We start from the raw sequence: 15,747 nt of genomic DNA, 5'->3' as shown, positions 1-15,747 counted from the left end.
AAATACTCTTTCTCATTAATGGATTCACCTGTGTATGTAGGTCAGGGGTCACTGAGCTTACCGAGCCAATTTGAGTTCCGATAATTAGTTCTAAAAGTTTTGAAATCAATAAAATGACAACAGTGCCCAAATTTATGCACCTGCCTGATTTTGTTTAAACAATTATTACACACTTTCTGTAAATCCAATAAACTTCATTTCACTTCTCAAATATCACTGTGTGTCTCCTATATGATATATTTAACTGACATTTTTTATTGTAACAACCAACGATTTATACACGGAAATAATGACTATTAACAAGGTTGTCCAAACTTTTGCATCCCACTGTATATATACACCCTTTTGTGAATCGCTACCTCATTGTGGTGCATGGATTTGTGTGTCCCAGGGATCCCAGTGGGTAAGTTGTCTGTGTTGTCAAGGGCTTTGCCCTCCTGATAGGGTCTCCCATTGGTCCTGGTGAGACTAGTGACTGAGACATGGAATGTCACTTCTCTGCTGGGGAGGGAGCCTGAGCTACTGCGTGAGGTTGAGAGGTACCAACTAGATATAGTTGTGCTCACCTCAATGCACAGCTTGGGCTCCAAAACCAGACACCTGGCTAGACTCAGTCTGGAGTAGATCTTGGTGAGAGGCATCGGGCTGGGGGTGGCTATTCTAGTTTCCCCTTTGGTTTTTTCCAGTGGATGAGAGTTTTTTTTTCCCTGCACCTTAGGGTCAGGGAATGGGTCCTGAATGCTGTCTGCGCTTATGTGTCAAACCACAGTTCAGAGTGCCCAACCTTCTTGGAGTCCCTGGGTGGGGTGCTTAAGGCTACTTAACCTTGGGACTCTGTTGCCTTTCTGGGACACTTCAATGCTCATGTAGGCAATGACAGTGAGACCTGGAGGGGTGTGACTGGGAGGAACGGCCTGACAGATCTGAACCCAAGCAGTGTTCTGTTACTGGACTTCTGCGCAAACCACAGTTTGTCCATGACAAACACCATGTTTGAACATAATGGTGTCCATAAGAAAGTAAGTTAAGTTTATTTATTAAGCCCTTCTCACAGACAAGCAGTCACAAAGCGCTGTGCAGAAAGTTTAAAATAAACAGTACAATCAATCGATCTTATACACAATGTAAAAGGTTAAATGTAAGTTAAATAATGTGAAGAATATAAAATACGTAGATCAACAAAATGCTTGTTTGAACAGTAAAGTTTTTAACTGATTTTTAAAAGAATCCACAGTCAACCATATGTAATTGTGGTGGTAGACTGTTCCACAGCCTTGGTGCAACAGACTGAAAGGCTCTGTCCCCTTTCGTCTTCAGTCGTGTACGGGGAACAACCAACAGACTCTGAGTCTATGAGCGGAGACGATGAGCAGCAGTGTATTTTATATGAAGCTTGGATAAATAATCTGGGGCCTGGCCATGTAATGCTCTGTATGATAAAACAAGAATTTTAAAACAAATTCTAAACACTATTGGAAGCCAATGTAAAGAATATAAGATGGGAGTAATGTTAGCACGCTTCCTAGAACGAGTTGGTAGACTGGCTGCTGCATTTTGTATTGCCTGGAGGAGAGAGAAATGTGATTTATCCAAGCTGGTAAACAGGGAATTACAGTAAACGTGATGACACAAATGCATGGATGAGATTTTTCCAGTTCATCTAAAGAGACCATATGTCACAGTTTAGAGATGTTTCTTAAGTGAAAGAAACAGGAACAAGACAAAGATATTACATGAAAGTCAAGGCCCAGAGAAGAGTCAAATATTACTCCAAGATTCTGAATATTTGACTTGACAGAAGAACTGAAAGAGGCAAGAACCTGATTAATTTTAGAATGTAGCTCAGGAGGAGCTATGATCATGGTCTCAGTCTTGTTCGTGTTTAGAACGAGGTAGTTGCTTGAAAGCCAATCAGAAACCTGCGTTAACCTCTTAAGCCCCAACGCCCCCTGATACGTGGGCAAAAGGCAGGAGATCAGGTGGGCTTGGGGCTTAAGAGGTTAAGCACTGGACCACGGTCCAGTGCACATGGATACCCTAGGCCACAGGTTAGTTATCAATTTTGTTATCATATCATCAGATCTGCTGCCATATGTTCTGGATACTTTGGTGAAGAGAGGCGCTGAGCTGTCAACTGATCAACAGCTTGTGATGAGTTGGATAAGGTAGCGGAGGAGGATGCTGGACAGCTTGGAGTAAATGTATAGTGAAGGTGCACTGGGAACACCTGGCAGAGGCCCCCATCCACGAGATCATTTACTCCCCCTCTGACAGAGATTCAACAGAATTCCAAGGGAAACTGGGTATATAGATCATCAATAAATCATGTTCAGCTCCATTGCTGAAGCTGCTACAACCTCCACACGGAGGTTGGTGCCTGTCATAGTGGTAACCCCTAAATCAGATGGGGGGCACCAGAGGTGAAGGGAGCCATAAGGCTCAAGAAGCAGTCCTATTTGGATTGGTTAGCCTGTGGGACTTTGGAGGGAGCCAATAGGTACCAACAGGCCAAGCAGAACGCAGCTTGGGCAGTCACAGTAACAAAAACTTGGGTCAAGGAGGAGTTCGTGGAGGCCATGGAAAAAAACTTTCAGATTGCCTCAGATAGAATCTGGTGCTCCACCTGCACTGTGTATAGTGCAGGTGGAGCACTGATGACTTCAACTGAGGATATTGTCATACCATGGAAGGAATGCTCCAAATATAGGGGGATCACACATCTCAGCCTCCCTGGGAAAGTCTATGCTGGGGTAGAAAACCCTTTCTCTTACTCAAACTTATGTTATATACTTTCATTTCTGCACAACATAAACAGGGCATCTTACCCCAGTGTTTCCAGTCTACAGTTTCGACCCTCCAGAAAGCCACACAGCTGTTTCACTCCTGAATACTGCAGGTTGTTCTGACTCAGGTACAGCTCTCTCATGTTGGAGGGATTGGACTTCAGTGCTAAGCCCAGACAGCTGATCTCCGATAACCTGCAATTCTCCAGTCTGAATAATAAATGAAAGATTTAAGTTAATTAGTTATGTGCTTGAAATTCTTCAGTGTTTTATAGTTTTCTTGGAGCTGAAAATTCAGATTCAGTTTACAGAAGTCCAGTAAAGTGAAACTTCAAATGGCTGAAGCTTGCAGAATGCCCGCCTTTTTTATCCCATGGCTAACAAGCCGTAAGGACTCTCAGCCATGGGACCTAGAACCTGAAAAACAGGGCAGGGAGAGAGAGAGAGAGAGAGAGAGAGAGAGAGAGAGAGAGAGAGAGAGAGAGAGAGAGAGAGAGAGAGAGAGAGGAGGAAAAAACAGCATTCTCCAACAGGGAGAATCTCCGACCGTAACGCCCTAAAAATCCACCTCTAGTAAAACCAGTGCTCTGTGTGGTTAACTGATGTGCACTGGACAGTGCATCCGCTAATATATTGTCTACCCCTTTTTTATGTCTGATGTCCAAGTTGTATTCCTGAACTAGTAGAGCCCATCTCTAGAAGTAGGAGATTGGATTATTGATGTCATCAGTTCCCTTCTGGAGCCCCCATGGCACTGGCGTCCACCTCCAGGCTGAATGCTCTAATGAAATCTGGGGCGGCCAGCACTGCACAGGAGGGACTTAGCACCATCAAAGATGTGTTGGCACTCAGTGGTCCACTAAAAAGGTTCCTTTGGGCTACAGAGGCGGGTTAGAGGGGCCACCACGGTTGAGAAGTTCCAGCAGAAACACCGATAGTAGCCCACGAGGCCCAGGAACCGCCTAAGTTCCCGCCAGGTGGTAGGAACAGGGTAGTTTACTACCGCCGCCACTTTGGCATTCACAGGGCACACTTAGGGACCGACCCACCAGCAGTCACTCTCCTGTTCTCGGCCAGGATTGGTCCCAAAACTGACTCCCCAAGGATCATTTCCCCCCCCTGCCGGGTGCGGGTGGACATGAAACTGGAAAACCTAAACTGGGCAAAACTAACAAAACAAACCAGAAACGAAGATGCAGGGAGGTCCGGGGAAATACACAGAGAGACACAGGGAGACCGAGGGAAACAACACAGACCAATTAGTTTAGGACGGGTGAACACACACTATAAGTACACATACCAGTAATCAGGGATGGGAAACAGGAGGGAAACACGCCTGGGGGACATAACAGCTGACGAGGTAGGGGAAACGTAAACAGAACACACTGACATAAGACAGAGACTTTCAAAGTAAAACAGGAAACACATACACGTAATGACACAAACTCAGAAATGCAGACCAGACACAGATATACACGGGCAGAAAGAAAAGAACACTAACCGAGGAAGAACAGAACCAAAATTACAATAATAGAAAACACAAAACGCTGGGTCAAAAGGACCCAGGATCATGCCGTAAAATCTACAACACCACTCTCCTGACTCCACCTATCAAACAATATTCCTTTTTCCTTGCAAACTCAAGAAAGGTTTGCGTGGGGGGCCTACGGAGGGACCGGAAATGCTTTCTGTAAGCTTCAGGCACTAATTCATATGCTTTGAGAATGGCACTCAGTACCCTATCATACACTAAACTGTCCTTAACGGTGAGAGCCGCACACACCCCCTGCGCCTTACCCACCAGTTTACACTGCCTCAGCAGAGGCCAAACCTCTTTAGGCCAGTGCAAGGCTATGGCAATATGTTCAAATGCATTAAAATATGCCTCTAATTCTGTTTCATTCTTACCCACATCAAATCAAATCAAAATCAAATCAAATCAAATCACTTTTATTGTCACATCACATGTGCAGGCACACTGGCACAGCACATGCGAGTGAAATTCTTGTGTGCGAGCCCCACAAGCAACAGAGATGTGCAAACACAACAACACAAACGAGCAAAATACAAGAATGGCCAACCTGAAACTAATAAATATATGTACAATATATAATAGTGTATGCATTTGTATGCACAAATCCTGGAGGGGCAAGCAAAAAATGAATAAACTTGAAACAGCTGAGCTGAAAAACTAAAAGCATCAGGCTCTCTGAGGCCAAAATAACAAACAAAAACACTCCCCCTTCCTATAAACAAAACACGTGGTATAACTTCCCTCAAGAAAAAAAAAATACAATACCTGACGTCTCTGGCTGTCCACAAAACAGGAGAAAACTTTGGTCAAACAAAAATGGCGGAGAACCCCTACCAGCCTACACTGCTCTCTCTCACTATCGCAGTATTCCAAACGTAGAAAGAAAACAGAAGCGCTATACACACACGGCGCTCAGAGCCTCCTATGGCTAACAAGCCATAACGCTACTCAGCTGCGGCACCTGGAACTTCAAAGACAGGAAAAGGGAGAGGGGAGAGAGAGGGAGAGAAAGAAGAAAAGAAAAACACAGCATTCTCAAACAGGGAGAACCTTCTAGCAACCCATGACCGTAACAATTGGCATCCAGTAAAAAGTGACCATTATCCTTTTGGTGTTGACTCTTAACAACTGACCCTTGTCCTGGTCAGACACCAACTAAAGAGAAACACTAACAAATGGAACAGCACTGTCACCTCTTATGTAGCAGGTTTATCAGACAAATTTTCTCCAATAACTATATCCCAGTGGACCTCAGACCCAGCCACACACTCAGACAAAAACTGGTTTATCAAAAGGACAAAACTCCCAAACACAAACTAAACAACGTAGTGTATGCTGTGCAGTGAGGAGTGCTCAGACCTCTTCACTGGAGAAACCAAACAGCCCCTCCATAAACACATAGCACAACAGAAGGGCAACATCGACAGGAAAAGACTAAGCTTAACATTTGAACCTAAAGGATAAAGGTCACTCTTTTGAGGATGCTAATGTTCACATTTTGGACAGAGAAGACAAAGAGTTTGTAAGAGCAGTGAAACAGGATTTATGTGCACTGTGTCTAAAACTCATTGAACAGAGGGAGTGGCTTAAAACTGTCTGCCACATACAATGCAGTTTTGAGATCAAGGTTCAAGGTTCAAGGTTCTTTATTTGTCACATGCATAGTTATACAAGTATAACACACAGTGAAATGTAGCCTGACACGCTCCTCGACAGATCCCTTCCCAGGTGCCTCAATTCCCACTCACATCTTGTGTCACGTGACCTCAATAGGTAATATGATAGGGAGACAACCTCTCACAGTGGTTTCACCCAAAACCTTTAGTGCTAATAACCCATGCTGTTTTTTATACCTTGACTTATGTGATGAGGGGCATGAGAGGGTCTATGAACCACTTAAGGGACAGCTCCCACTGAGGTTTAAATAGATACATGGGACTCCACCATTTTGTTTTACAAGAGAAGCATATGGGACGTGAGGTGAAACGTCTTTGCGAAACTTAAAGGAGCCTAGTCACTCCCTTTCAAGCTCCTTAGGTCTCGATGCATGGTAAGGCGCTTGTCTTGATGCCAGTAGCTTCTATCTTCTCCTTTGGCCAGCTTATTATCCTTGCGGGGTCTCTGATGACTAGCAGGATGTAGGTGTTGAATGTTAATCTTCCTGACCCCTCAGCATTTGCTTTACTCTCTGCAGGTATTTGGTGGTCGTGGTTTTCCTTGCAACCCCTTCATGGATCCTATTTGCCTTTGGGATTCCAAGGTACAAGTAGATGTCCTCAGTGTCTGCTATGTTGCCTTCTAGTAGTGCAGTCCCTTCCATTTTGACTACCTTTCTTCTCTTGGTTACCATCCGACTAAACTTCTCCAGTCCAAATGACATTCCAATATCATTGCTACAGATCCATCCATGTAGAGGAGGTGGCGAATTTTTGATCCATTCTGACGTTAGTATCCACTATTGTTAATGATCTGACTAATGATCTGGGGTTCACATCTACAGGGAGTGCAGAATTATTAGGCAAGTTGTATTTTTGAGGAATAGTTTTATTATTAAACAACAACCATGTTCTCAATGAACCCAAAAAACTCATTAATATCAAAGCTGAATGTTTTTGGAAGTAGTTTTTAGTTTGTTTTTAGTTTTAGCTATTTTAGGGGGATATCTGTGTGTGCAGGTGACTATTACTGTGCATAATTATTAGGCAACTTAACAAAAAACAAATATATACCCATTTCAATTACCGTATTTTCACGACCATAAGACGCACTGTACTAAAAGGCGCAGTCTCAGTTATGTGTGCCATTACTGTATTTAACACACACATAAGGCGCACTGGATTATAGGGCGCATACAAGTACCGTATGCGTATTTAAAAATAAAGCGGGAGCAAACCTGAGTTCGGTACCTTACTCACATTTCTATTACCGGTAATCGTCATCATCAACAACACACAAGCATACAAGTGTGCATATTTAAAAATAAAGCAGGAGCAAAACTGAGTTTGGTACTCACATTTTTATTACCAGTAATCGTCATCATCAACAACACACAAGCATACAAGTGTGCGTATTTAAAAATAAAGCAGGAGCAAAACAAAGTTTGGTACTCACATTTTTATCATCAATCAAACCCATCGAAGTCCTCATCCTCTGTGTCTGAATTGAACAGCTGCGCTAAATCTCCATCAAACATGCCAGGTTCACTTTCTTCACTGTCAGAGTCACTTTCCGTGCCGTGCGGCTCCTCGGAAATGATGCCAGCTTTTGCGAAAGCTCGAACAACAGTGCCAGCAGACATGTTAGCCCAAGCATCTACAATCCATTGGCAAATTGTGGCGTAACTCGCCCGGCGCTGCCTTCCACTCTTGGTGAAACTGTGGTCTCCATCGGTCATCCATCGCTCCCACGCCGCTCGCAGCCTTACTTTGAACGGGCGGTTCACACCGATGCCCAGCGGTTGGAGTTCCTTTGTCAGGCCTCCCGGAATGACAGCAAGCTCACAGTTCATTTGTTTCACTAGTTTTTTCACATCGGCTGTGAGATGGGCACGCATAGAGTCACAGATTAAGAGCGATGGTGATGCGTGGAAAAAACCACCTGGTCTCCTTACATACACCTCCCTCAGCCAGTCTTTCATCATTTCCTCATCCATCCAGCCCTTTTCATTTGCCTTAATGATGATTCCTGCTGGAAACTTCTCTTTAGGCAAAGTCTTTCGCTTAAAAATCACCATAGGCGGCAGTTTCTGTCCATTAGCATGGCAGCCAAGCACAACAGTGAAAGAAGACTTTTCATACCCCGTTGTGCGTATCGCTACCGTGCTGGTCCCCTTCTTCTCCACAGTGTGACTCACCGGGATGTCAAAAGTGAGCGGGACCTCGTCCATGTTTGTGATGTGGCTGGGCTGGATGTTTTTGTCGCCGATGTGTTTGCTGCAGTAGGAGCGGAAGATGGCCAGCTTTTCCTTATAATCCGCTGGAAGTTGCTGCGCTACCGTAGTCCTGGTCCGGATGGAAAAATGGCACCGTTTCATAAAACGAAAGCACCAAGACGGACCTCCTTGGAAATGTTCAATGTTCATCTCTTCAGCTAGTGAAACTGTCAGGGTCCTGGGTCTCCTGACCCAGCGTTTTAGTTCTTTGTGATTTTTGTATTATTGTACTTGGTGTGAGTTATTCTATGGGTTCTAGTTTTGTCAGGGTCCTGGGTCTCCTGACCCAGCGTTTTAGTTCTTTGTGATTTTTGTATTATTCTACTTGGTGTGAGTTATTCTATGGTTTCTAGTTTCGATCCCTTGCCATTCTTGTTTCTCTGTGTCCCCTCTGTTCTGTAAGTCTGTGTCTGCATGTTTGAGTTCCCCTCCATGTCTATCGGTTCTTAGAGTCTTCTGCCTTATGGTTTATGTCTCTGTGTTTCTTAGTTGCTGTCTCCACGGTGTCAAGTTTGCGTCTCTGTGTGATCCTTCCTGTTTTACTTTGAAGGTCCGTGACTTATGTGAATGTGTCCTGCTTTGCTTGTCTCGTCAGTTCTAATTTCCCCCAGCTGTGCTCTCCTTCTGTGTCTCATTCTCCTCGTTACTTCCCAGTGTATTTAGACCCTGTGTTTCTCTGAGTCAGTGTTGCGTCGTACCCTCATCAAGCTGTGTGTTTTGCCTCCGTGTTGCCAGTGTTTTGTCTCCAGCTCCAGTTCAGTGTTTCTGCTACAGTGCTTTAGTCCACCAGTGTTTTTGTTTGTCTTTTGGTGAGTTTAGTTTAGTAAGAGGTTTTCCCAGCAATAAAGCTGCGCTTTAAGTTGTACTTCTGTGTCTGAGTCCTGCATTTTGGATCCACCACTCCTGCTTGCCTGCCTGCCACACAGCCAACCATGACAGAAACTGCTTTTAGCCGAATGGTGACCGTCGAAACGCTTCTCCCACTCGTTCTTTGCTCGATGATCCACCGCTCGAGTCTTTCCTCCAACTCGGGCCACCTCGCCTTATGTCCGCGGAAACTCAGCTGCGTTTTCTTGACCTGCCGGAGCTTGTTTTCTGGCTTCCTCCATTTGCGAACCATCGATTCGTTAATCTTAAATTCTCTCGCGGCTGCTCGATTTCCATGTTCCTCCGCATAGCTGATGGCCTTCAGTTTAAACTGTGCTTCATAAGCGTGTGTCTTTGCCATTTTCAGGGTTGTTAAAACAACGATGTTCCACATAATGCACATACCTGTCCTTTTATACAGGTATGTGCGATTGTCCGGTATATACGATCAATGCCCACACTTCACCCTTTAGCGTTCTCATGGTGTTCTCTACTACGTCCTCCTTACAACACACAGGGCGCACTGCGCTATAGGGCGCGCCGTACTTTTTGAAGAAAATCTAAGACTTTTAAGTGCGCCTTATGGTCGTGAAAATACGGTATTTATTTTTACCAGTGAAACCAATATAACATCTCCACATTCACAAATATACATTTCTGACATTCAAAAACAAAACAAAAACAAATCAGCGACCAATATAGCCACCTTTCTTTGCAAGGACACTCAAAAGCCTGCCATCCATGGATTCTGTCAGTGTTTTGATCTGTTCACCATCAACATTGCGTGCAGCAGCAACCACAGCCTCCCAGACACTGTTCAGAGAGGTGTACTGTTTTCCCTCCTTGTAAATCTCACATTTGATGATGGACCACAGGTTCTCAATGGGGTTCAGATCAGGTGAACAAGGTGGCCATGTCATTAGTTTTTCTTCTTTTATACCCTTTCTTGCCAGCCACGCTGTGGAGTACTTGGACACGTGTGATGGAGCATTGTCCTGCATGAAAATAATGTTTTTCTTGAAGGATGCAGACTTCTTCCTGTACCACTGCTTGAAGAAGGTGTCTTCCAGAAACTGGCAGTAGGACTGGGAGTTGAGCTTGACTCCATCCTCAACCCGAAAAGGCCCCACAAGCTCATCTTTGATGATACCAGCCCAAACCAGTACTCCACCTCCACCTTGCTGGCGTCTGAGTCGGACTGGAGCTCTCTGCCCTTTACCAATCCAGCCACGGGCCCATCCATCTGGCCCATCAAGACTCACTCTCATTTCATCAGTCCATAAAACCTTAGAAAAACCAGTCTTGAGATATTTCTTGGCCCAGTCTTGACGTTTCAGCTTGTGTGTCTTGTTCAGTGGTGGTCGTCTTTCAGCCTTTCTTATCTTGGCCATGTCTCTGAGTATTGCACACCTTGTGCTTTTTGGCACTCCAGTGATGTTGCAGCTCTGAAATATGGCCAAACTGGTGGCAAGTGGCATCTTGGCAGCTGCACACTTGACTTTTCTCAGTTCATGGGCAGTTATTTTGTGCCTTGGTTTTTCCACACGCTTCTTGCGACCCTGTTGACTATTTTGAATGAAACGCTTGCTTGTTTGATGATCACGCTTCAGAAGCTTTGCAATTTTGAGACTGCTGCATCCCTCTGCAAGATATCTCACTATTTTTGACATTTCTGAGCCTGTCAAGTCCTTCTTTTGACCCATTTTGCCAAAGGAAAGGACGTTGCCTAATAATTATGCACACCTGATATAGAGTGTTGATGTCATTAGACCACACCCCTTCTCATTAAAGAGATGCACATCACCTAATATGCTTAATTGGTAGTAGGCGTTCGAGCCTATACAGCTTGGAGTAAGACAACATGCATGAAGAGGATGATGTGGACAAAATACTCATTTGCCTAATAATTCTGCACTCCCTGTATGCATGACAACAGTGGGGACAGGGCATCTCCTTGGTAAATACCACACTGGTGACTTATGCATTTCTTTTAAAGTTGGTCTCTAGGGTTGTTTTCTGCATATCGACTAGAAAACAGAAGCATCGCATAAATTAACTAAAATACTGCAAAACCCAAATTGTATAACAGCTTCTTAAACTATTAACAAAGTTTTTTGATTTCCAAAAAAGATTGTAAAAATTTTTTTCTCCTGTAAATTGAACGTCTACACACACACACACAAAACATATTCATCTCAGCACAGGTAATACACAGTGTCTGACCTCAGAGTCTCCAGTCTACAATGTGGACTCTCCAGAAAACCACACAGTTGATTCACTCCTTGATCGTGCAGATTGTTTTTACTCAGGTCCAGCTCCCTCAGATGTGCAGGATTAGACTTCAGAGCTGAGCCCAGAAGAGCACAGCTGATCTCTGACAAGCAGCAGTTCCATAAACTGTATATAAATAAAGATGTTAGTTTATTAAACAACGTTTAATGTTTGAAATCATTTAGTGCTCCATAATCGATCTATAAAAAATAAAAATGCTGAAGTCTAGCTGTTTTCGAACAAAGGAAATATGATGACTTTACTTGTATTTGAGAAACTCTACTCACTACTCACATTAAGTCAATGTATTTCACAGCATATTGTGTTGGAGTATTTTGGAGTTTTCACTTCTAAGCTCGACTACTGTAATTCATTATTATCAGGATGTCCTAGAAACTCCCTGAAAAGCCTTCAGTTAATCCAAAATGCTTCAGCAAGAGTACTGTAATCCGATTACTTTTTTCAAGTAACAAGTAAAGTAAGGGATTACTATTGAAAAAACGGTAATTAGATTACAGTTACTTTCCCGTAGGAATGCTGCGTTACTGCGTTACTAAAACCGTGATTTTTTGCGAGAATGTCTCATGACAGTGACGTAAGCGAGTGCGACGTTCGTGACAACAGCTGTGTGCAGATCAACAATGGATAATATATCGAGTGCGGGAGAGAGCATGAGCATGCAGCGTTTAAAGCGTGGAAGTACGGACCTTACTTTGAGTTTGATTCCATAAAAAGTGACAAAAACATTAGTGTCTGTTGTGCGTTGGAAGAAAACTTATTTTTACAGTGAAAAAAAACCCCTAAACGTCCAAGCAAGCACCGAGTGCGCTACGACGTAATGGGAAATTCACAGAGAAACTCGTGGATTCTTCCACTGACCGCTGCGGCACACCTGCACCAGGGTAAACCTCCGCCTACCCCACTCCTGCTTTACAGGTGAAAATAGAGCAAAAGGACCGCTAGTCTTTGATTTTATTTATTTTCTGCTGTGTTTTACTTGCATCTAATTGAAAGAGTGAGTTTCCTCAGAGTAGGTGTTTGCTGGCATGCAATTTACTTGGTGAGAACTTGGACACATGATCATGCTAAAATATAATTTTCACATCCCCACATTCAGTAGAAGTTCTAATAAAAGCCATTTGTAGACATGTATTCCAGTTCAGAATGTGAATTCTGTTGCATATAATTTAATTTTTGCTTGATGCATAAAGTTAAAAGATTAAAACTGATAAAACAAGTTTTAAAAAGGGACTTTTCCATTTGATTACATTTTGTATGATGGATTATGCAGAAAAAATAGAATTGGGCTGAAAGATCTATCGCTTTATCACCTCTTCAGGTTGTAAATCGTGTTTTTAAAAAGTAACTAAGTAACTAAGTAATTAATTATTTTTGAAAATAAGTAATCAGTAAAGTAATGGGATTACTTTTTTGGGGAAGTAATCAGTAATTAGTTACTGATTACTTTTTTCAAGTAACTTGACCAACACTGCTGATGACATCTATCAGGTAAAGCATTGTTACATTATATTCATCTCAGTGCTCAGCTAAAACAAGGTGTCTGACCTCAGAGTCTCCAGTCTGCATTTCTGACTCTCCAGAAAACCACAGAGTTTCTCCACTCTTGAATCCCGTAGGTCATTGGAACTCAGCTCCAGCTCTTTCAGATATGAGGAGTTGGACTTCAGAGCTGAGCCCAGAGAATTACAGCTGATTTCTGACAAATTGCAACTCCTTAAACTGAATGAAAAATAGTACACTTAGTTCCACTGACATTAACATGAACCCTCCCTGTGTTGGGTAAATCAAAAGTACTGATTTCTGATGTCTAAATTGTGTGCACATTTTGTGAGTGTGCTTAATATTACATGATTTGTTAGATATAAATTATTCATTTTAAAAATTCATCTGATGAGCAGTAAAAAAAATATCTGTTGCAAATGTTTGTCATGATACATCCATGTATGGACACATATATATGGACTATACACTAAAATTTATGATGTCATGATGGTGTCCTTGACATTGAGCAAGAAAGATGACATGAAAGAAATTACACAAATCTGCAGTGTTTAAGATCTTACCTGAGACTGCCTAAAGTACAGTGTGTACTCATCAGTCCAGAGGAAAGTAGCTTCATCCCTGAATCTGGCAAACTGGTTTCACTCAGGTCAAGCTCTTTTACATTACTGGATGGGGAGCTGAGGATTGTGGCTAGAGCTTCACAGCTTCTCTCTGAGAGGTTACAACCCCTCAGCCTAAGAAAGAAAAGCAATAATATACACAGACTTAGAAATAATTCTTACTTTTTAGGAACTTAACTTAAACTTAAATAAATTATTAATAACTCCACCTACAGCACTTTCTTGGAGGCTTTGGCAACTGGAAGCAGCCTCAGAAGAGCCTCCTCTGAATTTGAGTCAGAGTATTTTTTCAGGTCAAACTCATTCAGATCTTTTTCTGATGACAGTAAGATGAAGACCAGAGCTGACCACTGAGCAGGAGACAGTTTATTTGTGGAGAGACTTCCTGATCTCAGGGACTGTTGGATCTCCTCCACTAGAGAACAATCACTGAGTTCGTTCAGACAGTGGAACAGATTGATGCATTTCTCTGCAGACAGGTTCTCATTGATCTTCTTCTTGATGTACTGGACTATTTCCTGATTATTCTGTGAGATACTTCCTATCTGTGTCAGCAGGCCTTGTGAGGGACTCTCATTGTTCAGCATTGAAAGACCCAGGAGGAAACGGAGGAACAAGTCCAGGTGTCCATTTGGACTCTGTAAGGCCTTCTTCACAGCACTCTTGTAAAACTGTTTAACTGTATGTTTGTTTCTGAAAACTTTAGACAACTGATATGTTTTTTCTTTAAGCAGGTTGACTCCAGAGTTGATGAAGGTCAGATGGACATAAAGAGCAGCCAGAAACTCCTGAACACTCAGATGGGTGAAGAAGAACACCTTGTCCTGGTACAGTCCTCTCTCCTCTTTAAATATGTGTGAGAACATTCCTGAGTACACTGAAGCATCACTGATATCGATGCCACACTCTGTCAGGTCTGATTCATAGAAGATCAGGTTTCCTTTCTGAAGCTGATCAAAGGCAAGTTTTCCCAGATACTCAATCATCTTCTTGATTTCGGGACTCCACCATGAATCTCTGTCAGCTCCGCCATTAGACTTGCCCTTCTTCCCTTTGGCTTGTAGCACCAGGAAGTGGCTGTACATATCAGTTAAAGTCTTGGGTAAATCTCTACCCTCACTGGTTTTCAGGAAATTCTCCAGAACTGCAGCAGTGATCCAGCAGAAGACTGGGATGTGGCACATTGTGTGGAGGCTTTGTGATGTCTCAATGTGGGAGATGATCCTGCCAGCCTGCTCCCTATCTCTGAATCTCTTCCTGAAGTACTCCTCCTTTTGTGGGTCAGTAAACCCTCTGATCTCTGTCACCATACAAACACAGTCAGAAGGGATCTGATTGGCTGCTGCAGGTCTTGTGGTTATCCATAGGTGAGCAGAGGGAAGCAATTTCCCCCTGATGAGGTTGGTCAGTAGCACATTCACTGAGGTGGACTCAGTAACATCAGTCAGGATTTTAGTTTTGTTGAAGTCCAGAGGAAGTCGACACTCATCCAGACCATCAAAGATGAACACAACCTTGAAGTCTTCAAAGCTGCAGATTCCTGCTTCTTTGGTTTCAGTAAAGAAGTGATGAACAAGTTCCACCAAGCTGAACTTTTCCTCTTTCAGCACATTCAACTCTCTGAAAGTGAATGGAAACATGAACTGGATGTCCTGGTTTGTTTTTCCTTCAGCCCAGTCCAGAGTGAACTTGTGTGCTAAGACTGTTTTCCCAATGCCAGCCACTCCCATTGTCAGCACTGTTCTGATTGGTTCATCTCTTCCAGGTGAGGCTCTAAAGATGGCTTCCTGTCTAATTGTTGCTTCTGGTCTGTCTAGTTTCCTGGATGCTGTTTCAATCTGAGTGACTTCATGTTTATTACTGACCTCTGCAGTCCCTCCCTCTATGATGTAGAGCTCTGTGTAGATCTGATTCAGAATTGTTTTGTTTCCTGCTTTAGCAATCCCCTCAAACACACACTGTAACCTCTTCTTCAGATTTGACTTGAACTTGTGCTGACATAATCTCTGAATCTCTGAAAGAAGAAAAAAATATTAAATAATAATACTAACTTTATTTATACAGCGCTTTCAAACAAAGTGCTGTACAGCTATTTGAAACTAAAAAGATAAATAAATAAAAGCGATACATATCAATACAAGTAAAAAACACAATACAAGTTAAAAACAGTAAGAATTAAAAACTAGAAGGCATAGAATCAAGACATGTAAGATAGGG

At 42.9% G+C, this 15,747-nt stretch overlaps 1 protein-coding gene across 2 annotated transcripts in view; it reads right to left on the bottom strand.

Moving 5' to 3' along the window:
* The window catches only part of LOC113029560 (NLR family CARD domain-containing protein 3-like), a 38,297-nt gene that overhangs the window by 12,413 nt on the left and 10,137 nt on the right, over positions 1-15,747 (bottom strand). For both annotated transcript variants that reach the window (XM_026180471.2, XM_080306875.1), the window contains exons 3-7: positions 13,744-15,544; positions 13,471-13,644; positions 12,953-13,126; positions 11,339-11,512; positions 2,826-2,993 (exon numbers count right to left, since the gene is read on the bottom strand). In XM_026180471.2, coding sequence (XP_026036256.1) covers positions 2,826-2,993; positions 11,339-11,512; positions 12,953-13,126; positions 13,471-13,644; positions 13,744-15,544 — 2,491 coding nt within the window. The remainder of the gene's footprint in view (positions 1-2,825; positions 2,994-11,338; positions 11,513-12,952; positions 13,127-13,470; positions 13,645-13,743; positions 15,545-15,747) is intronic.

This window comes from Astatotilapia calliptera, chromosome 9, assembly GCF_964374335.1.
Source record: "Astatotilapia calliptera chromosome 9, fAstCal68.1, whole genome shotgun sequence".
Lineage (NCBI taxonomy): Eukaryota > Metazoa > Chordata > Actinopteri > Cichliformes > Cichlidae > Astatotilapia > Astatotilapia calliptera.
Note: the sequence above shows the minus strand (reverse complement) of the source record. Positions and strands in the feature narration are given on the sequence as shown.